This window comes from Oncorhynchus tshawytscha, unplaced genomic scaffold (assembly GCF_018296145.1).
Source record: "Oncorhynchus tshawytscha isolate Ot180627B unplaced genomic scaffold, Otsh_v2.0 Un_contig_6491_pilon_pilon, whole genome shotgun sequence".
In the NCBI taxonomy this organism is placed as follows: domain Eukaryota; kingdom Metazoa; phylum Chordata; class Actinopteri; order Salmoniformes; family Salmonidae; genus Oncorhynchus; species Oncorhynchus tshawytscha.
Genome location: NW_024609576.1, coordinates 127,501 through 150,936, shown reverse-complemented (window position 1 = coordinate 150,936; position 23,436 = coordinate 127,501). Strand labels below are relative to the sequence as shown.

The following is a 23,436-nucleotide window of genomic DNA, read 5'->3' as shown; positions in this document are numbered from 1 at the left end:
GAACTCTTCAATCTGATTGGTTATCAGGCACTTCCTGTTAATTTCTATTGGTCAATGGGGGTTGTGGGAAAATTGAAATTAACGTTTGAAACAACTGACTCTGGAACCTTATTTTGGTTGTGTTGAAAACTTCTGCAGCTGCTGTAAGTATCAGGGCTCTAATATAAAATAACATATCGAATAGATCTATCAAATGAACCTCTCAGAATAGTTGCCGAAGCCTTAGCTAGCCAGGCATTTAACGAAACGTTTGGGATAGCTAGTATGTACTAGATTGTGGGACCAACAGCCAGCTAGTTTAGCTAACGTTAGCAAGCTACTCTTTCACGTAAGTAAGGTTTGTTCTCTTGATAGTATTACAGTAATTGTTTGGCTTTCTCTAGTACTTAGATTGGCATACTATTTATACTGGATCAAAGCTGATTAATGTTTGAATTCCTGCATCAATGGGTTCAGGTTTGTGGCCATACTATGGGAGATCTTCCAGAAGTCCAGATCACTCCTGAGACTCCAGGGAGGGCAGCTATCCGTAACCCCTTCGAGAGCCCCAACGACTACCATCGCCTGCAAGAATCCGTGGTCCCCAGCCCCTCTGTCTTCAAGTCCTCCAAGACCTCCGCAACCGTAAGTGTAAACCTACACTGAGTGTACAAAACATTGAGTTGCCTTTTGACATCAGAACAGCCTCAGTTCGTCAGGGGCATGGACTACAAGGTGTAGAAAACGTTCCACAGGGAAGCTGGCACATATTGACTGACAATGCTTCCCACAGGTGTGTCAAGTTGGCTGGATGTCCTTTGGTTGGTGGACCATTGTTGATCCACACGGGAAACTGTTGAGTGTGAAAAACCCAGCAGTGGTGCAGTTCTGGCCACCCTCAAACAGGTGCCCCTGGCACCTACTAGCATACCCCGTTCAAAGGCACTTAAATCTTTTGTCTTGCCCATTCACCCTCTGAATGGCATATGTACACAACCCATGTCTCAATTGTCTCAAGGCTTACAAATCCTTATTTAACCTGTCTCCTCCCCTTCATCTTCACTGATTGTAGTGGATTTAAAAAGAGACTTCAATAAAAGATCATAGCTTTCACCTGGTCAGTCTGTCATCCTAATATTTTGTACACATTTATGGTCTGGTCTCATACATATCTTATGTAGTTCACCCACTTCGATAGCCTGAAGGACATGATCAGCAAGTCAGTTAACATGTTTGTCTCCTTCAGAAGTCCTGTCATTGTCCTCTTGTGAACGTAATCACCTGTTTTACAGAGCCACCTGGTGACGTTCCTTCAATCACTACCTGAATTGTTATTTTCAATGTTTTCTTGATCATTGTTTTCAGACACCAGCCAAGTTTAAATGGGACATAGATGAGATGTCTAGCCTGCTTCCTGTGGACATAGACGCTGAGGATATCCACCGCCAGTCCATGTATCTCAGTCAGACCAGGTGAGGAACTAGTAACCAGTCCTTGTACCTAGGTCAGACCAGGTGAGGAACTAGTAACTAGTCCTTGTACCTAGGTCAGACCAGGTGAGGAACTAGTAACCAGTCCTTGTACCTAGGTCAGACCAGGTGAGGAACTAGTAACCAGTCCTTGTACCTAGGTCAGACCAGGTGAGGAACTAGTAACCAGTCCTTGTACCTAGGTCAGACCAGGTGAGGAACTAGTAACCAGTCCTTGTACCTAGGTCAGACCAGGTGAGGAACTAGTAACCAGTCCTTGTACCTAGGTCAGACCAGGTGAGGAACTAGTAACCAGTCCTTGTACCTAGGTCAGACCAGGTGAGGAACTAGTAACCAGTCCTTGTACCTCGGTCAGACCAGGTGAGGAACTCTGACCAGGTTAAGGTTCACAATGCATGCAAGACACATGGGGAGCACTTTGAAATAGAACCGCTGCTGAGAGGTTGGGGGTATTGGTTTATTGGTCTGGTAACAGCGTTGTTTTTTTGAAAACATCCAGGATGGATTCTGACATCGAGGAGAAACGTCAGAATGCCATCGAGCAGTTTTTCACTAAAGGCGCCATTGTGCCTTCACCATGGACCGAACCAACAAGCAAACAGAAATCAGCACAGATGCATTTTGGGAAGAGTAAGTGAATCCAATGAGTTGGAGTTGAGTCGCTTTTCACTCACCAACACACACACACACATTATAGTGTTTTATTTTCTATTTCCTGAATAACTGTTATGTTCAGCCATTTCTATGGATGTTAAATGTGTAAATGTTTCTATCTTCAGGTTCCATGTCCCCACTGATACTAGAAGAGCCACTACCAACTAAAAAAACCACAGTAGGCTGCCAGACAGTCCTGTCCTTACCTGTGGACTTCCACCTGGACAAAATATTAGGTAAACCTTTACACGTCCGTGAACACTCAATACACGTCATATTTATCTCTGTGCAGATAAAACTTATCAGGTCTCAAATAACCTCTCTGTCTGTGTCTCTCTCTCGGCTGTCCCTCGCCCACCCCAGGAGAATACTACAGATTGAAGGAGGTGTCTCAGCAGGATCAGGTTCAGGAGACCCTGAGCTCCTCGTCTCTGAGACGGAAGTTGTTTCTGGACGGCCAAGGGAGTGGCTCAGAGTCCTCCAACCCCCCCAGCCCAGAAGGAGGAGGAGGGGAGGGAGAGCCCCCTGGGGGAGGGGATAGAGATTTCCTCTCACCCATGAGTGCCTCTCCTCTGTCCTGCCCGTTGTCTGGCATGTCTGCCCTGACCCCCTCCACTGTAAGTGTGCCACTATTCAATGTGAATGGTGTCTGACCAGTGTGTACAATTACAGTTTAAGGGAAACATGCAGCAAGTGTGGTTTGTTGCTTTGGTTCTAAGCATGGGTTGTTATTAACACAGGGCTGCCCAATCCTTTTCCTGGAGAGCTGCCATCCAAAAGGTTTTCACTGGGTCGGGTTAGTTACAACTGGGGTTGGAGTGAGAACCTACAGGAGGGTAGCTCTCCGGGAACGGGGTTGGAGTGAAAACCTACAGGAGGGTAGCTCTCCAGGAACAGGGTTGGAGTGAGAACCTACAGGAGGGTATCTCTCCAGGTACAGGGTTGGAGTGAAAACCTACAGGAGGGTCTCTCTCCAGGAACAGGGTTGGAGTAAAAACCTACAGGAGGGTAGCTCTCCGGGAACAGGGTTGGAGTGAAAACCTACAGGAGGATAGCTCTCCAGGAACAGGGTTGGAGTGAAAACCTACAGGAGGATAGCTCTCCAGGAACAGGGTTGGAGTGAAAACCTACAGGAGGGTAGCTCTCCAGGAACAGGGTTGGAGTATAAACCTACAGGAGGGTAGCTCTCCGGGAACAGGGTTGGAGTGAGAACCTACAGGAGGGTAGCTCTCCGGGAACAGGGTTGGAGTGAAAACCTACAGGAGGATAGCTCTCCAGGAACAGGGTTGGAGTGAGAACCTACAGGAGGGTAGCTCTCCGGGAACAGGACACCTCTGCTATAGCAGATGCTATATTCCTTCTAAAGTGGTACTGTGTATAACATCTAGGAGGGAATCTGTGTGAGGAAGAATCACAAAGGATTTCAAATAAAGACATAACCACTTGTTTTCTCTCTCTTTTTTTCAAAGGGTCTTTTCTCGTCCAGCCCTATCCAGGGTCGTTACCGAACCTACAGCCTGGGAAGTGTCACCAGCCCCCTGTGCCCTGAGCGGTCTTCTCCTGCTGGCTTCCAGTCCCCTGCCCTGTCCCCCATCGGGCCCCAGTTCACACAGACACCCATAGCAGGTATACAAGTCTGTTAAAGAGGTGTTTTATGTCCTTATTGGCATAATGTGTCTTAAATGTTCTGTTATACCAAAAACCTGATGCGGCTTTGGAGACAGTATCTATGGAAACTGATTGAATATGTCTGTGCAGATTTGCACAGTCATCTTTTACGGACCTCGACCTGTTGAGTCAAGTCATTAGGTGAAAAGGTATCCATGTTGTTGGTCATTTGAGTGACGCCGTGATTGTCTTTCTTGTCTAGGAGAGAGGAGGAAGCTGAGCTTCGTGACCCCTGAAGGTGTTCCCCTAGACATGGACACCAACTCCTGTACAGAGAGCCCCTATGTAGACGGCTGTTCCCCCATCCGCTTCTGCTCCTCCCTCCAGCCCCCGGGCCGGACCCAGGTCAACCCTCAGCTCAGACCCGGAGCCCGCTGCTGGGCCTCACCCCCAACCATCTCCCCCAACCCTTCCCTCCTGGACCAGGGCAATATGTGTCCTTCTACTTCACTACCACCCATGGAGATGGGCTCCTGTTCCCCCTCTCCGGTGCCGTGTGTACCCAGGACCAGTGGGGGTCTGCTGGGGATGGAGAGGCTGTGTGAGGGGGGTTCGGGGATGGACCAACCTCTGTTGGACTCAGTGAAGATGGAGGAGGAGGGGGTGGAGGAGAACGGCGAGGTGGAAGTGGACCTCCCTGTGGAAGAGGAGGAGGAGGAGGAGGAAGGAGGTGTGACTCCTGTTGGTGTCCGGTTGACCAGCTCCCGTGTGGGGGCGAGCGTGATGGCAGCGGAGGCATCTCATATGTTTGTGTCTCTGCTAGCTGAAGGAAGCAGCATCCCTTATGATAACAGCATGCAGGTCTGTATCCTGACGGCCGTCTACTGACTAAACCGCTATAATCACAACAGAATAGACCTCTAACAAGCTGGACACCAGTTTTACATTTCAGAAAAGGCATTTTCATGTTTATACAATTTTTTGGGACATGTATGTTACAATGACTATGTTTTTGACACATTTTTTTGCACTAAAATGTTATTGGGTTGAATGTACACAGATGGATCATGTACTTTGAATTATTCTTATATTTTTGATGACCATGTTAATGGGAGTGATTTGAACTGCCTGTTTGCTCTGTGTAGGTGGACAGTGGGTACAACACATACGCTGGCACCGCCAGCCTGATAGATGCCATGAGTTCAGACAGCCAGAGTAAGGAGTCGTTTGATGCAGCACACAACCCCGACGAGGTCTTCCCTCACAGCAGACACACTAAGACCAAGGTAACGGAACCCACACTGAGACCAAGGTAACGGAACCCACACTGAGACCAAGGTAACGGAACCCACACTGAGACCAAGGTAACGGAACCCACACTGAGACCAAGGTAACGGAACCCACACTGAGACCAAGGTAACGGAACCCACACTGAGACCAAGGTAACGGAACCCACACTGAGACCAAGGTAACGGAACCCACACTGAGACCAAGGTAACGGAACCCACAGCAGACACACTGAGACCAAGGTAACGGAACCCACACTGAGACCAAGGTAACGGAACCCACAGCAGACACACTAAGACCGAGGTAACGGAACCCACAGCAGACACACTGAGGTAACGGAACCCACACTAAGACCAAGGTAACCGTGAAATGCTTCCTGATGAGCCCAAACCCAACGATGCAGAGTTAAAAAGCCAGATCAGCAAAAAATAAGAAGTTAACTATTAACTTAGTAGAAGCTGTTCAGCAGTCTGGCGGCCTGGGAGTAGAAGCTGTTCAGCAGTCTGGCGGCCTGGGGGTAGAAGCTGTTCAGCAGTCTGGCGGCCTGGGGGTAGAAGCTGTTCAGCAGTCTGGCGGCCTGGGGGTAGAAGCTGTTCAGCAGTCTGGCGGCCTGGGGGTAGAAGCTGTTCGGGGGCCTGGGGGTAGAAGCTGTTCGGCGGTCTGGCGGTAGAAGCTGTTCAGGCGGCCTGGGGGTAGAAGCTGTTCAGCAGTCTGGCGGCCTGGCGGTAGAAGCTGTTCAGCAGTCTGGCGGTAGAAGCTGTTATGCAGTCTGGCGGCCTGGGGGTAGAAGCTGTTCAGCAGCCTGGGGGTAGAGCAGCTGTTCAGCAGTCTGATGGACGGCCTGGGGGTAGTAGCTGTTCAGCAGTCTGGCGGCCTGGGGGTAGAAGCTGTTCAGCAGTCTGGCGGCCTGGGGGTAGAAGCTGTTCAGCAGTCTGGCGGCCTGGGGGTAGAAGCTGTTCAGCAGTCTGGCGGTGGGGGTAGAAGCTGTTAAGCAGTCTGGCGGCCTGGGGGTAGAAGCTGTTCAGCAGCCTGGGGGTAGAAGCTGTTCAGCAGTCTGACGGACGGCCTGGGGGTAGTAGCTGTTCAGCAGTCTGACGGACTGGGGGTAGTAGCTGTTCAGCAGTCTGACGGACGGCCTGGGGGTAGTAGCTGTTCAGCAGTCTGACGGCCTGAGGGGTAGAAGCTGTTCAGCAGTCTGACGGCCTGAGGGGTAGAAGCTGTTCAGCAGTCTGGCGGCCTAGGGTTAGAAGCTGTTCAGCAGTCTGACGGCCTGGGGGTAGAAGTTGTTCAGCAGTCTGACGGCCTGGGGGTAGAAGCTGTTCAGCAGTCTGGCGGCCTGGGGGTAGAAGCTGTTCAGCAGTCTGACGGCCTGAGGGGTAGAAGCTGTTCAGCAGTCTGGCGGCCTAGGGTTAGAAGCTGTTCAGCAGTCTGACGGCCTGGGGGTAGAAGCTGTTCAGCAGTCTGGTGGCCTGGGGGTAGAAGCTGTTCAGCAGTCTGGTGGCCTGGGGGTAGAAGCTGTTCAGCAGTCTGGCGGCCTGAGGGTAGAAGCTGTTCAGCAGTCTGGCGGCCTAGGGTTAGAAGCTGTTCAGCAGTCTGGCGGCCTGGGGGTAGAAGCTGTTCAGCAGTCTGGTGGCCTGGGGGTAGAAGCTGTTCAGCAGTCTGGCGGCCTGGGGGTAGAAGCTGTTCAGCAGTCTGGTGGCCTGAGGGGTAGAAGCTGTTCAGCAGTCTGGCGGCCTGGGGTTAGAAGCTGTTCAGCAGTCTGGTGGCCTGGGGGTAGAAGCTGTTCAGGAGACTTTTGGTCCCAGACTTGGTACTCCGGTACCTCTTGCTGTGTAGCAGAGAGAATAACTTGGATTGCTGGAGTCTTTGACAATGTTTAGGTCTTTCCTCTGACACCAGAATTGGATGTGAGTTTACACGTTGCTGAACCATGATTTGTCGTGGTACAGCTTATGGACAATCCTTTTTTGTTTTCCAGACTGTTTTTCCTCAACACCATTGAGTGAGCTGATTGGAGGAGAACACAAGGAAGCCCCTCCCAGCTGAAGCCAATGATGATGTTTTGCCATGTTTTAAAGCGGCCGTGTCGGGGTGTATTCATTAGTCGGATTCTGTTGGAAACCCTTTACTCTAGACATGGAACCTACCTGAATTTGTCCAATAGAAACAAACTGTTGCCAAACGCTTTTGTTTAGAGTGAATCGTGTACTGAATAACACCCCGGCTAAGTGACAATGTTTAGATGCCGCCATTCACACAAATGAACCTTGAAATGAATTCCTATTGGCGCTAGCTATCCCTCGTAGTGGAGTTGAAATGGCAGCCTATATAGTGCACTACTTTGGAGCCCTGGTCAGTAGTGCACTACGTTGGAGTCCTGTGGGCGTTGGTCAGTAGTGCACTACGTTGGAGTCCTGTGGGCGTTGGTCAGTAGTGCACTATATAGGGAATAAGGTGCTGTTTTGGAAAACTTAAGTGTTGACATGAACAAGGGACTGATGAAACTTGACTTTCAGTTATGTATTTATACATTTTATATTCTTGTTGATTGTGAATTTAGCATTATTTTTTTATCAGTTAAACAATTACGGGAATGTGAATTGTGATAAAGGGTTTTTATTGTACATTTTGTTATAAATATTTGTATAACTGCAGAGCTCCCCTTTAAACAAAGCCACCATCTGAACAGCTGATTTAAATGACGTGTTATTGAATGAGTGTAATGTTCTGACTAGACCACTGAGACACATTAAATGTTGTACAACCTGGCTACATGTGAATTAAAGGCACCTACTCCAATCACAAAACAGAGACTAGCCAAAGAGATGAGAAAAGGAATATTGGCTAAAACCAGGAGCTTTATTGAGAGTTGTACAAGGTAACATTCCGTCCAGAATAGACCGTACAAACCCCATGGGTCAGGACTAGAAATACAATATATCATTGTCTTGCCACAGTATATCATCCCATTCTATAGGTTACTGGCATCCCATTAACATTTACCTGGAAAGATGACATTCTATAGGTTACTGGCATCCCATTAACATTTACCTGGAAAGATGACATTCTATAGGTTACTGGCATCCCATTAACATTCTATAGGTTACTGGCATCCCATTAACATTCTATAGGTTACTGGCATTCTATAGGTTACTGGCATCCCATTAACATTCTATAGGTTACTGGCATCCCATTAACATTTACCTGGAAAGATGACATTCAAGGAAAAAAGGTTCTGACTGAAGGTTTTAAAATCATAACCATATTAACCACAGGATGTTCTGTGATTGTAATGTAGAAAAGCTAAACATTTAAAATAACTCTAAACTGAGCTCGGAGAAGAGTTTCAGTCTGAGGATGGTGTTGTTCAACGGTCCAGTTTGGCTCTCTTGACCTCTGGTTCTGGTTCAGACGGCGCCACACTCACTCCAGAGATCTAGAAAACAACAATATTAGTTACATGTCCAAGCCTGAAATGAGTGATTTGACATGACAGGAGGCTATTTTACCTCGTCGGACACTGTTACCTGAACGTGGTTTTAGTTCATAACTTCATGGAAATTACCACTATAGGATCTCTGTAATTACAGAGAGATTCAGTTTGAAACAACAAACGTACCACAGGTTCGACCAGGGACATCCTGATCTTCTGGTGCTGGACGTTGGACGCATCCAGACTGATGGTCACTTTGACCTTGTCAAACATGTTGAAGGAGTGGCCCTCCACCGTCAGACTAGGAGCCTGCACACACACAGAGTTACAGTTGATCCATACACACACAAAAAAAGCTTTAATTTTCTCTGACACACAGCGAGGATACCTCTTCGTTGAAGATCAGTTTGGGGCTGGGTTTATCTTTGTTCTCAAAGAACACCGTTCCCTCCAGACCAAACTTAGGGATGAGGACGATGATGGCGTTCTTCCTCACAAACAGGATGAAGCCCTCTTCGTTCAGGATGCCTCTGCTCTTGAAGAACAGCTGGAGGAAACGACACATTATCTCGTCAAACAGATGGAAACAGGGAGAGACTACCCAGAAATGTCCAGTAAGAAATGTTATATTTCCGTTGCAAAACATTTTGCTACAGTGCACTAATGAATATGACCTAGTTGTCCTTTTGTAAAAATGGGTCCCTCGTCATCAATGGGACTTCCTGGTTAAATAGTTGTGAGTCCAGTACCTGTGTTTGGAAGGCTAGAGGCTCTAACAGGTCAGTGTGTTGGGTGAGTCCAGTACCTGTGTGTGGAAGACTACAGAGGCTCTAACAGGTCAGTGTGTTGGGTGAGTCCAGTACCTGTGTGTGGAAGGCTAGAGGCTCTAACAGGTCAGTGTGTTGGGTGAGTCCAGTACCTGTGTGTGGAAGGCTAGAGGCTCTAACAGGTCAGTGTGTTGGGTGAGTCCAGTACCTGTGTGTGGTAGGCTACAGAGGCTCGCTGTGCGTACTGGGCCATCTTGTGTCTGTAGTTGAGGTTGTTGCAGAGGGCAGACTGCTTGTGTTTGTCCATCAGGTCTGGGTAAGTGCTGTCTGCTCCAATGGCTACAGCCAGCAGCCGATGCACGATGATGTCAGAGTATCTGTAGAGGTTACAATCACATCAGAACCAGTCAGGGTAGAGGAAGGGGTGTGGTCCAGTCAGAGGTAGAGAAGGGGGGGTGGGGGTGGACCAGTCAGGAGTAGAGGAGGGTGTGGGTCCAGTCAGAGGGGGGTGAGGTCCAGTCAGAGGTAGAGAAGGGGGGGGGTGGACCAGTCAGGAGTAGAGGAGGGGTGAGGTCCAGTCAGAGGTAGAGAAGGGGGGTGGACCAGTCAGGAGTAGAGGAGGGGTGAGGTCCAGTCAGAGGTAGAGAAGGGGGGGGGGTGGACCAGTCAGGAGTAGAGGAGGGGTGTGGTCCAGTCAGAGGTAGAGAAGGGGGGGTGGACCAGTCAGGAGTAGAGAGAGAGTGTGGACCTACAGATGGGTGAGGTGAAATGTGTGTTCTCACCGTCTGATAGGTGAGGTGAAGTGTGTGTAGATGGGAGAGGCCAGTCCATAGTGGTGGAAGTCACTGTCCATCCCGGAGCAGAAGTACACAGCCTGCATCATGCAGCGTGTTGCTAGGATACGCAGCAAGGTGTTGAAGTAAGGGAAGCCGTCCACCTGGGCCGCGTCCAGAGAGTCAGCTAGAGCCTTGGCCGAGTCCGTGTGGATCACCATGTCCTGAGGGGAGGGACAACAACGTGAGGACTACGTTAGACTGATGTCAGAAACAACAACGTTAGGACTACATTAGACTGATGTCAGAAACAACAACGTTAGGACTACATTAGACTGATGTCAGAAACAACAACGTTAGGACTACATTAGACTGATGTCAGAAACAACAACGTTAGGACTACATTAGACTGATGTCAGAAACAACAACGTTAGGACTACATTAGACTGATGTCAGAAACAACAACGTTAGGACTACATTAGACTGATGTCAGAAACAACAATTGTACGTCATTAGGACTACATTAGATGTTATTACTGATGATGTCTAGAAACATAGATGTCAACGTTTTAGGACTACATTAGACTGATGTCAGAGTCTGAAACAATGTCAAGACTGTTTTAGATGACTGAATATATAGATGTCATTAGACTGATGATGTCAGAAACAACAACGTTTTAGATGTCTACTACATTAGACTGATGTCAGTCTGAATATATACAAGACGTTTTAGATGACTACATTAGACTGATGTCTAGTCTGAATATAGATGTTGATGTCTAGTCTGAATATTAGACTGGTTAGATGTCTACTGAATATATAGATGTCATTAGACTGGTTTTATGTCAGTCTGAATATATAGATGTCATTAGACTGGTTTAGATGTTGATGTCTAGTCTGATATAGATGTCATTAGACTGGTTTTAGATGTTGATGTCTAGTCTGAATATATAGATGTCATTAGACTGGTTTTAGGTTTTAGATGTCATTAGACTGGTTTTAGATGTCTAGTCTGAATATATAGATGTCATTAGACTGGTTTTAGATGTTGATGTCTAGTCTGAATATATAGATGTCATTAGACTGGTTTTAGATGTCTAGTCTGAATATATAGATGTCATTAGACTGGTTATAGATGTCTAGTCTGAATATATAGATGTCATTAGACTGGTTATAGATGTCTAGTCTGAATATATAGATGTCATTAGACTGGTTTTAGATGTCTAGTCTGAATATATAGATGTCATTAGACTGGTTTTAGATGTTGATGTCTAGTCTGAATATATAGATGTCATTAGACTGGTTTTAGATGTTGATGTCAGTCTGAATATATAGATGTCATTAGACTGGTTTTAGATGTTGATGTCTAGTCTGAATATATAGATGTCATTAGACTGGTTTTAGATGTCTGGTTTTGAGATATATAGATGTCATTAGACTGGTTTTAGATGGCCTAGTCTGAATATATAGATGTCATTAGACTGGTTTTAGATGTTGATGTCTAGTCTGAATATATAGATGTCATTAGACTGGTTTTAGATGTTCAAGATGAATGAATAGAAGATCTTAATATTTAGATGTCTGTAGTCTGAATATATAGATTTTAGACTGGTTATAGATGTCAGTCTGAATATATAGATGTCATTAGACTGGTTTTAGATGTTGATGTCAGTCTGAATATATAGATGTCATTAGACTTAGACTGGTTTTAGATGATGTCTAGTCTGAATATATAGATGTCATTAGACTGGTTTTAGATGTCTAGTCTGAATATATAGATGTCATTAGACTGGTTATAGATGTCTAGTCTGAATATATAGATGTCATTAGACTGGTTATAGATGTCTAGTCTGAATATATAGATGTCATTAGACTGGTTTTAGATGTCTAGTCTGAATATATAGATGTACATTAGACATGTTTTAGATGTTGATGTCTAGTCAGTCTGAATATATAGATGTACCTTAGACTTGGCAGCCTTGTTGAGGATGTCGTAGTTAGATGGAGGAGGGGCGGGGTGCTTCCTGAGAAGAGCGCACTCTGAGAACTCATCATAAATCTTCTGAGCTACTGAGATGTTGGCCAGCAACATGAACTCCTCCACCATCGAGTTGGTCTCCCTGGGGAACAATAAAGTTATTTGAATTTGAACCCACCGATACAGCGTGAACATCAAGTCTCTGAGCAGAGATCTACTGCTGGATGTTATAACCCAGTGACAAGGTAAAACTGGAAACAGCAGGATGCTTTGACAGGCCACAAAAAGCTTGTCAATATTCATGTGAATTCAGCTGAACTTGTTGAAGTTTAAACCACGTTAGTCAGGGTCAAAACGACAGCACAGTTTCAAGCCCCATGAATAGAACCTTATTTTAAATTCTATATTCTTAAAGCCTTATTTTAAATTCTATATTCTAAAAGCCTTATTTTAAATTCTATATTCTAAAAGCCTTATTTTAAATTCTATATTCTAAAAGCCTTATTTTAAATTCTATATTCTAAAAGTCTTATTTTAAATTCTATATTCTAAAAGCCTTATTTTAAATTCTATATTCTAAAAGCCTGACAACGTATTCCTGGTCTCTTCTAGGGTCCTGGTCTCACTGTCTGTTCAGGCCTCGCACTAAACCTCACCCTTTAGATCTATCCTGTCTCTTCAGGGTCCTGGCTAGTCTGTTCATGGCAACCAGATCAATAAACACAATCAATCCATCAACCAACTAATCACCTTCGGGATCCTCTGTCTCTTCTAGGGTCCTTTCAACTTAGGGAAAAGGTTATCAGGCCTACTGACAACCTCACCCTTTCTCTATCCTGTCTCTTCAGGGTCCTGGCTAGTCTGTTCAGGTCTAGTAACCTTACCCTTTCTCTATCCTGTCTCTTCAGGGTCCTGGCTAGTCTGTTCAGGTCTCGTAACCTCACCCTTTCTCTATCCTGTCTCTTCAGGGTCCTGGCTAGTCTGTTCAGGTCTCGTAACCTCACCCTTTCTCTATCCTCCGTTTCTTCAGGATCTTGGCTAGTCTGTTCAGGCCTCGTAAGCTCTTGGTGGTGTCATCATTCATGTTGGCGTCATCAATCCTCATCTGGGCCTCGGCGTACGTCAGCGAGGCCTGGAGGAAGAATTATCTTTCAATTCAATAAACTTTATTGATCCCTGAGGGGCATTTCTTACATTATCTCAATCACAACTGTTACATTGTCAAATGTGTGAGTTTCCTCTCCCTCTACCTTGGAGTTGATGACACTTTTAGTGAATCTGGTCTTGACTATCTCAGCCTTGTCGTTGATCTCCCATATACAAGAGAAGGCCAGCCTACAGAGAGGAGACACCATGAACACCACTAATGGTAAAATGACAACAACAACAACATATATGATATCTTCAGGAAGTCTTAAAGTCACCTCTCCACACTGGACCGTAGAGAACACAGGTTGGAGCTCAGCAGTTCAGGAACCATGTCGATCCTCTGTGGGAGACAGTCATCTGTGTTAGCAATACAACACTGAAGTGGAATCCTATTCCCTATATCTATCTGCACATGACCATCTGATCATTTATCACTCCAATCTGCTAAATTGTAATTATCCGCCTACCTCCTCATGCCTTTTGCACACAATGTATATCGACTCTTGTTTTCTACTGTGTTATTGACTTGTTAATTGTTTACTCCATGTGTAACTCTGTGTTGTTTTTGTCACACTGCTATGCTTTATCTTGGCCAGGTCGCAGTTGTAAATGAGAACTTGTTCTCAACTAGCCTACCTGGTTAAATAAAGGGGAAATAAAATAAATATTTCGGACTACTTTTGACCCGGGCTCTGGTACAAAAAAAAAAAAAGTAGTGCACTTATATAGTGAATAGGGTGCCGTTTAAGACTAACTAAAAGAGCTAGCTAGGGGTCATCAAGGTCACTATGTGATGAAACAGATGGTCTGTACCCTTCCAGTCAGGTAGACTGTAGTTCCTCTGTTAGCAGCCTCCAGGTCCATAGCGTTGCCTGGCCGGATGAAGTGGCTCACATCAGCAATGTGGACACCAACCTTCAACCCACAAAGAAACACACACACACACGATGACTTCTCAACTTTCAATTCTGTTCCACCGTATTACCAATTAAAATAGATTCTGTTACCTCATCCAAACATTCACCCGTCCCAATGAAATGCTGTGGTAAACTGTGTTAGTTCCTCAGTGTCCTACCTCTTGGTTTCCATTGGGCAGGTCTCTACAGTGCAGAGCATCATCTATGTCCGTACAGCCAGGAGGATCCACACTGCAGACGGTCAGGTTCCTCAGGTCCTCTCTCACAGCCATGTCCTGATAGGAGATCAAATAAGGTTTAGTGATGCATTATTACCTGTTATAAGCATGTTACGAGCCTTTATAAAGTATTATAACCACACCATAATGCAAATATACCAACAGGCTTTAAGTAGTGTTACCAAATTGTTGATTGGTATAGCTACAACAATGTAGCCACCAGCTGACAACCATTGATATATATGTCTTGACACAAAATGGCCGCCATAACAGAACCCCCCTCCCTGTGCGGTGCAGTTACCTCCTCTGTGATGTTCCAGGGCATCTTGGGGAGGAAACTGAGGACGGCCTGTGAGAAGTCCTGGTGAGGGACATCATGCTCCAGCAGTAGCACCTCCGTCTCCGTCTCCTTGTCCCCTGCACTTCCCAGACTACGAACAAAATGGCCCTGAGAGGAGGAGAGAGGGAGAGGAGGAGAGAATGAGAGAGGGAGAGGAGGAGAGAGGGAGAGAAGGAGAGGGAGGAGAGAGGGAGAGAAGGAGAGAGGAGAGAGAAGGAGAGAGGGGTGGGTGAGGAGAGAGGGAGAGAAGGAGAGAGGGAGAGAGGGAGGAGAGAGGGGTGGGTGAGGAGAGAGGGAGAGAGGGGTGGGTGAGGAGAGAGGGAGAGGAGGAGAGAGAGAGGGGTGAGAGTGGGTGAGGGAGAGGAGAGGAGGAGGAGAGGAGGAGGAGGGAGAGGAGAGGAGAGAGGGGGTGGGTGAGGAGAGGAGGAGAGAGGGGTGGGTGAGGAGAGAGGGAGAGGAGGAGAGAGGGGTGGGTGAGGAGAGAGGGAGAGAAGGAGAGAGGGGTGGGTGAGGAGAGAATGGTGTCTAGTCTCTGCTAGTTCCTCAAAGACCGAAAGAGGAGATGAGCCGTTATGATTGAGGTGCGTTCCAGGTCCTCTTCATTGCAGTCGAGCTGCACATCTCATGTACATCACACACTTCTCCAGGCATTGATATCCCATAATGATACGTGATCATCTGAGCAGCCCAACTGTAATCAAGAGGACCTGAGAGACACATACATTAGGGTATCTGGAGTGCTTGGGCCAGCCGTCAACGGCCACCATGATCCTCTGTCCTGCCAACGTGGCCGCCTGGCGCGTCTCTATACGGATCCTGGGGATACGGCGGTCGGCTGGGGTGAAGAGGTGACGGGTCGCCTGGGAAGGGGAGGACGGGGTATAACAGACCAGGAACAATGAGATATCTTCGGTCTTGTTCAAATTGGTCAGCACAAAACAAGTACGACAGACGACAAAAATAATCACAAGAGAAACCAAAGCATGGTGGTATACGCATCCATATGGATAAATACTCATGTAGGATTTCTGAAGGGTTTGATTTGATTGATGTGTTGATTGACAGAGCAGAGCAGGTGATGCTAGTTACCTCTTTGATTTGGGACAGGAAGAGCATGCCACAGAAGGGTCTCCAGTTCCTCTTGATGATGCCCACCACCCTGCCTGTGGGCTTCCGTGACGCCGCCCCAGACGGACCACTCTTCAACTCTGCCTCCTCCTCCTCTGTGACATCATCCTCCTTGGGCCCCTCGTCCTGCAGCACCACAGAGGACGGAGCCACCCATTGGTTCAGAGGCAGGATCTCCACAGCAACCAGGTCCTGATGGACAGCCCTGTTCAGGTTCTGCAGGCCTTGGATCAGAACCTGAGGGGCGGGACAGGAAGAGGAAGTGTTACCATGGTAACCAACGCTGCTTCATTTACATTTCCCATCCAATCACTCCCTCATCCCCATCTCGCCAGCTGGCACTTAGAACAGCATCAAATATTCTCCACTCCCATCCAATGGTAAAAGAAGAATAATACTGTTGATCACTCACTTTTCCAAACCAGGTACATGAACAAAGGAGTTAACTAACCAGGTACATGAACAGAGGAGTTAACTAACCAGGTACATGAACAGAGGAGTTAACTAACCAGGTACATGAACAGAGGAGTTAACTAACCAGGTACATGAACAGAGGAGTTAACTAACCAGGTACATGAACAGAGGAGTTAACTAACCAGGTACATGAACAGAGGAGTTAACTAACCAGGTACATGAACAGAGGAGTTAACTAACCAGGTACATGAACAGAGGAGTTAACTAACCAGGTACATGAACAGAGGAGGAGTTAACTAACCAGGTACATGAACAGAGGAGTTAACTAACCAGGTACATGAACAGAGGAGTTAACTAACCAGGTACATGAACAGAGGAGTTAACTAACCAGGTACATGAACAGAGGAGTTAACTAACCAGGTACATGAACAGAGGAGTTAACTAACCAGGTACATGAACAGAGGAGTTAACTAACCAGGTACATGAACAGAGGAGTTAACTAACCAGGTACATGAACAGAGGAGTTAACTAACCAGGTACATGAACAGAGGAGTTAACTAACCAGGTACATGAACAGAGGAGTTAACTAACCAGGTACATGAACAGAGGAGTTAACTAACCAGGTACATGAACAGAGGAGTTAACTAACCAGGTACATGAACAGAGGAGTTAAAGAATGTTCCATACATCTATGGCAGGTTCCTTGGCCAGAATCCACAAATGAACATGAGCTATGCTTCAGCAGCACTCACCTCTGTACTGTCATCTCCTTCTCCGTGGACAAACACAGTAGCCTCCAGGTAGTTGTCTCTGCTAGCCCGGAACGTTCCCTGTTGGAAAGTCCCACTCTTAATCCCAGACTGGATCCTAGACAGGGGCAGGTGCTCCGGGAACAACACCTTACTGCTGGTGATCTCATTCTGGGGGAGGGAGAGAGAAATTAAAGGGATAAATTACAGGAATAACCATGATTATGCAGATCTAACTTTCTCTATGAATATGCAGATCTAACTTTCTCTATGAATATGCAGATCTAACTGTCTCTATGATTATGCAGATCTAACTGTCTCTATGAATATGCAGATCTAACTGTCTCTATGAATATGCAGATCTAACTTTCTCTATGAATATGCAGATCTAACTGTCTCTATGAATATGCAGATCTAACTTTCTCTATGAATATGCAGATCTAACTTTCTCTATGAATATGCAGATCTAACTGTCTCTATGAATATGCAGATCTAACTTTCTCTATGAATATGCAGATCTAACTTTCTCTATGAATATGCAGATCTAACTTTCTCTATGAATATGCAGATCTAACGTTCTCTATGAATATGCAGATCTAACTTTCTCTATGAATATGCAGATCTAACTTTCTCTATGAATATGCAGATCTAACGGTCTCTATGAATATGCAGATCTAACGGTCTCTATGAATATGCAGATCTAACGTTCTCTATGAATATGCAGATCTAACTTTCTCTATGAATATGCAGATCTAACGTTCTCTATGATTATGCAGATCTAACGTGCTCTATGAATATGCAGATCTAACTTTCTCTATGAATTTGCATATCTAACATTCTCTATGAATATGCAGATCTAACTGTCTCTATGAATATAAAATAGCTGCTGTAGAAAGTACATATATGTAAATGTGATATTGAGTAGGTATTAGTTACCTTGTCATCGTTGGTCAAAGCCAGTCGATCCACCAGCTCAGGGTTGGCTATCAGACTCTTGACGTACTCCTCACCTGTGTGGAACAGAGGATGGATGAAGATGGCATCTACTAGAGTAAACACGTAGTCCACATCTACTAGAGTAAACATGTAGTCCACATCTACTAGAGTAAACATGTAGTCCACATCTACTAGAGTAAACATGTAGTCCACATCTACTAGAGTAAACATGTAGTCCACATCTACTAGAGTAAACATGTAGTCCACATCTACTAGAGTAAACATGTAGTCCACATCTACTAGAGTAAACATGTAGTCCACATCTACTAGAGTAAACACGTAGTCCACATCTACTAGAGTAAACATGTAGTCCACATCTACTAAAGTAAACACGTAGTCCACATCTACTAGAGTAAACACGTAGTCCACATCTACTAGAGTAAACATGTAGTCCACATCTACTAGAGTAAACACGTAGTCCACATCTACTAGAGTAAACACGTAGTCCACATCTACTAGAGTAAACATGTAGTCCACATCTACTAGAGTAAACACGTAGTCCACATGTTGAACACACCTAGTATTGTGACCTTGTGTTTAAGGTTAAAGACAAGAACCGCGGTCTCATCTTGGGGTACTGAGGTAACAGATATTGTGATATTAAAGACAAGAACAGCAGTCTCATCTTGGGGTACTGAGGTAACAGAGGGCTGTAGTTTCTTACATCTGTATGTGAGCAGGCCGGACTCCTCTGCTTTCTCCTTGTTGCCCCGGTCGTTGGTCAGCAAAACAACCTTTAACCTCTTGTCCGTAGTAGGGGTGTTGTTCAGGTGATCGCTGTACCACTTGGTAGATATGCGGATGGCTCTGTCATTACGATCGTTGGCGCTTTCCCCCTGCTCTCTCTCTATATACGTTTCTCTGGAACAGAAGAATACAACCATACTTCACTTTGAAAAGCATTGATCACAAATGGATGGACAGTTAAGGAGTCAGCATGCTTCAGTTCGGCTGGCGACTAGCCTGAGCTAAATTTACTTTTTTTGCCTAGGAGATCTTAGTCACGCAATTTTTCATCTGATTAGGATGTTAGGTGCAGTATTTCTCAAGAGAAAACGTGAATAAGAACAGCTTAAAAAAAACCTTGCCAAAGTCCAAAAAACAAACGAAAACAAACTAAATGTCGTTTGTCGTTTAATGTACGCAAACTCTCCCAAACTGTTTTGGTTGGGAAACATGCTGACTTCAGTCTTGCTCCAACTTATTTCAGTCAATTGCTACATTGGCGTCAGTGGTGGGATAACCCCAAGGGTCACTCACTGATTCAAAACCAAGTTAGGCTGCACCCCCTTAAATCACTACAAAACAGTCAGTTATCTAAGGCAAACAGCATATCTATTTTCTACCTGTGATGTTCGTTAGTGAAAGTGTAAAAGTGTTTTTCCTTGTCGTGAAGGATGTCTTTCAACCGCTTGTAGATGGGAGCGCTCCTGTGGCGGACCTCTTGGAGTACAGTCTGCAGAATGATCACGTTCTTGATCAAGGGATCCTCCAGGATATCAATCTACAGACATTAAAAGGGATACTGACTCAGCGTGGTAGAATGTCACACCTGAAAGTTAGTCAAATTAGTGTTAGCTAGATCAGGGTTTTTGCCCCAGCACTACATAGCGGACTCAAATATCCAACTCATCATCAAGCTTTGATTATTTTAATCAGCTGGGTAGGGCAAAAACCAGAACGTGCCACCGGGGGACGGTGGCAGGACCGAGTTTGCGAAACCCTGAGCTCGATAAGTGGGGTTCACACTTTCACTAGAGGCGTGTCAGACATCTAAAACTGTAGTGATGCGGTGGGAAAATCTAGCGTTTACTTTAGACATGTACTTTTTTGTATTGATTTGTTGTTAATAATAACGTTTACGTCAGACATTATTGCACAGTAACTTACCTGGCTCAACACAATATTTGTGTCTGGGAGTAAATAGTGTGGGAAAGAACACAAGTTGCTTTCAATGCAAGCGTCTTTCTGCAACACAGTCTCTTCTTGCTTGCATTCTGTACAAACTTCACTTCCGCACCAAATATCGTCTCGCAGGTAATGCTCACGGACTATTTTCATGATCCCGCCTGATCGGGTTTTCTTTACGAAAGTTTTTGATTTCAACATTACTCCGATAAATATATATTACAACAGTAATTTTGATACGTTTCTACTCATAGGTGTACATCAACAATCATTCCACCCGAGACCGATGTACACACGTGGGGGGAGGGAAGATAAACACATTCCCGGGGTTTCTTGTGACGGATCATATCTGATTCATATTCTATTGTGAAAGTTACCAGATACTTTGTGTGCTTTTTATACATATATCAATGAAATGTGTGTATTTTAAAAACAATTTAGGGGGAATTTTATGATAGATAATTAAATATGTCATAATATAATATTTTCCAACTCTGTGTAAGACTTTTTAAGGCCATCTTCTTTTTCTTCTTCATTTGAATGGCGGTGTGCAAACCAACGTCAAGAATTATTACATCTCCGTTGCGGGCTGGAGTGTGATAGACACAGTGCAAGTGCTCATCAACAACACTTGCATGCATAATCAGGGTGGATACGTCATCTTGTTTCCTTGAAGGTGGCCTTAACTTCATGTTGTTTTGCAATTATAATATTGACAAAGTTCCAGTGAAACTTTCTGCTTTTCATCGGCAGGTTTTCTTGTCATGGTCCTTAATTTATAAACACAATTTTTCTCCACACAGATATTATATATGGAATAATCGGGATATATTGTATAAAAATACCTCTCTGTTTTTAGAATATTGGTTCAGAAATAATATCCTATTGGTGAGCCAACTGGTAAATGCAGAGGGTCTTTTACTCAGTTATAAAGAATTCTTATCACTTTACAAGGTCCCTGTAACACCTAAAGATTTTGCAATTGTTTTAGATGCCATTCCCTCAGGTGTTGCTATGTTATTCAGGAACATATCAAGACCTGACCCTCAGAGCCTACCTTCTATTGACCCTGTTGACTCATCAGTAGGAAAGATTTGTTTCTCTTTTGGTCCATTCAACAACAGAGCGATTCGATCCTTGTTTCAGCAGGATGTTGTATCTATACCTTATGTCATGCCTTATTGGAATGGATTTATTGATAATATCTGTTGGAAAAAAGTTTGGATGTTGCCACACACATACCTACTTGTTAACAAAATGAAGGAAGTTTCCTTTAAAATTATTCATAAATATTATCCTGCCAACCACTATATGAAGAAGTTTAAGGAAAACATCAACTCCAATTGCTCCTTTTGTAATGACCACCCAGAAACATTTGTGCATCTTTTTTGGCATTGTATACATGTAAGAAAACTGTGGCAAGACATCAGTAGGTTTATAATTGAACACATTTATGAAGATTTTACACTATTGTGGAGAGATGTACTGTTTGGATTCTTTACATACAATAGAAATAAGCGGAATCATTTTTATGTAATTATTTCATTATTCTTTTGGCCAAATTTCATAAACACAAATGTAAATTTACAAACAGAAAACCACATTTTCGTACCCTACAAAAAGAAACTAACAACAAAAAAGCTGTTAGAATTGTAAGTATATGCATGTCCCTTAAGGTCCTTATGTAATTGTAATGTGATATTGTACCCCCTAGCCCCGCCCCTAGCCCCGCCCCTAGCGCGATTGTCCATGGTTTGTAATCTATGTATGCTTGTGTTCCCTCATGTGCTTTATGTATTGATTTGTTGTTAATTTAAAAATTAAAAAAAAAAAATGTTTAAATAGCGTAGCGACAGATAATGTAATAACTGACAATAATGGAATATCTGCTAATAATGTGATAACTTTTACATTTATCATTTTATAAATGCTGATAATGTAATAAATTGCCAATAATGTGTAATAAATATGCTGAACGCATAACGTAATAACATTTTTGAGCATAATGTAATAGTTACTACAGTTAGTTATTACGTTATGTGTTGATTATGACAAAGTGTGTAACTTTTTTTAATCATGAATAGTGTCATGACTTCAATCAAAGATGACGTCACTCTCTTTGTTTAATGTATATTAAGTGTCACACACTTGACAAATACTGCAAAGGCCAAGGTTGCCTCAGGTCAGTCGCAATGCCATAATACACAGGATTCAAAACAGAAACATGTAGCCATTAACTACATCCCTTAATAATGGCAGCCACACATCCATGATCACCACTGTTGTTGCTTTGTAGAGCAGCTCGTTGAGTTTAGTCCTGATGAGTTCTTTATGATCACCACTCTTGTTGCTTTGTAGAGCAGCTCATTGAGTTTAGTCCTGATCAGTTCTTTATGATCACCACTCTTGTTGCTTTGTAGAGCAGCTCATTGAGTTTAGTCCTGATGAGTTCTTTATGATCACCACTCTTGTTGCTTTGTAGAGCAGCTCATTGAGTTTAGTCCTGATGAGTTCTTTATGATCACCACTCTTGTTGCTTTGTAGAGCAGCTCATTGAGTTTAGTCCTGATGAGTTCTTTATGATCACCACTCTTTGTATCATGAGTTTAGTCCTGATGAGTTCTTTATGATCACCACTCTTGTTGCTTTGTAGAGCAGCTCATTGAGTTTAGTCCTGATGAGTTCTTTATGATCACCACTGTTGTTGCTTTGTAGAGCAGCTCATTGAGTTTAGTCCTGATCAGTTCTTTATGATCACCACTCTTGTTGCTTTGTAGAGCAGCTCATTGAGTTTAGTCCTGATGAGTTCTTTATGATCACCACTCTTGTTGCTTTGTAGAGCAGCTCATTGAGTTTAGTCCTGATGAGTTCTTTATGATCACCACTCTTGTTGCTTTGTAGAGCAGCTCATTGAGTTTAGAGTTCTTTATGATCACCACTCTTGCTCATTGAGTTTAGTCCTGATCAGTTCTTTATGATCACCACTCTTGTTGCTTTGTAGAGCAGCTCATTGAGTTTAGTCCTGATGAGTTCTTTATGATCACCACTCTTGTTGCTTTGTAGAGCAGCTCATTGAGTTTAGTCCTGATGAGTTCTTTATGATCACCACTCTTGTTGCTTTGTAGAGCAGCTCGTTGAGTTTAGTCCTGATCAGTTCTTTATGATCACCACTCTTGTTGCTTTGTAGAGCAGCTCGTTGAGTTTAGTCCTGATGAGTTCTTTATGATCACCACTGTTGTTGCTTTGTAGAGCAGCTCGTTGAGTTTAGTCCTGATGAGTTCTTTATGATCATCCTCCAGTGATTTTCTAGTCTCACTGATAACAGTCAACTCAGGTAACTCACCTTTCAGGTTTACATGTGTGTATTGTTTTGGGTCAGAGCATACCACACCTCCCTCCCTGACCCCTATCCTTACCCTTCAGGACAGAAAGGGTAGCGTCAGAGACAGAGACAGAGAGAGAGAGAGACAGACAGAGACAGAGTGAGTTACAGAAAGATAGAGAGAGAAAGACAGAGACAGACAGAGAGAGAGAGAGAGACAGAGAGAGAGAGAGAGAGAGAGAGAGAGAGAGAGAGAGAGAGAGAGAGAGAGAGAGAGAGAGAGAGAGAGAGAGAGAGAGAGAGAGAGAGAGAGAAAGAGAGAGAGA

General features: G+C 44.5%; 2 protein-coding genes across 2 annotated transcripts; one reads left to right on the top strand and one right to left on the bottom strand.

The window, feature by feature from the left end:
* The first annotated feature begins 35 nt into the window (after positions 1 to 35).
* Positions 36 to 7,717, top strand: bora (bora aurora kinase A activator). The gene is made up of 10 exons (XM_042316007.1): positions 36 to 143; positions 457 to 624; positions 1,345 to 1,451; positions 1,969 to 2,099; positions 2,249 to 2,359; positions 2,487 to 2,740; positions 3,593 to 3,749; positions 3,994 to 4,592; positions 4,877 to 5,017; positions 6,997 to 7,717. The coding sequence occupies exons 2-10, from the start codon at positions 472 to 474 to the stop codon at positions 7,018 to 7,020; spliced, it is 1,677 nt and encodes a 558-aa protein (XP_042171941.1). The 5' UTR covers positions 36 to 143; positions 457 to 471; the 3' UTR covers positions 7,021 to 7,717.
* A 127-nt stretch (positions 7,718 to 7,844) lies between these two features.
* Positions 7,845 to 20,098, bottom strand: dis3 (DIS3 exosome endoribonuclease and 3'-5' exoribonuclease). The gene is given in 19 exon segments (XM_042316008.1): positions 7,845 to 8,454; positions 8,638 to 8,760; positions 8,840 to 8,998; positions 9,427 to 9,595; positions 10,001 to 10,215; positions 11,955 to 12,220; positions 12,969 to 13,101; positions 13,220 to 13,304; positions 13,394 to 13,458; positions 13,932 to 14,033; positions 14,194 to 14,310; positions 14,555 to 14,701; positions 15,316 to 15,453; positions 15,683 to 15,958; positions 16,888 to 17,055; positions 17,821 to 17,894; positions 18,545 to 18,741; positions 19,227 to 19,384; positions 19,771 to 20,098. Coding segments are annotated over 19 exon segments (2,880 nt in total). The 5' UTR covers positions 19,990 to 20,098; the 3' UTR covers positions 7,845 to 8,385.
* Positions 20,099 to 23,436: the final 3,338 nt, after the last annotated feature.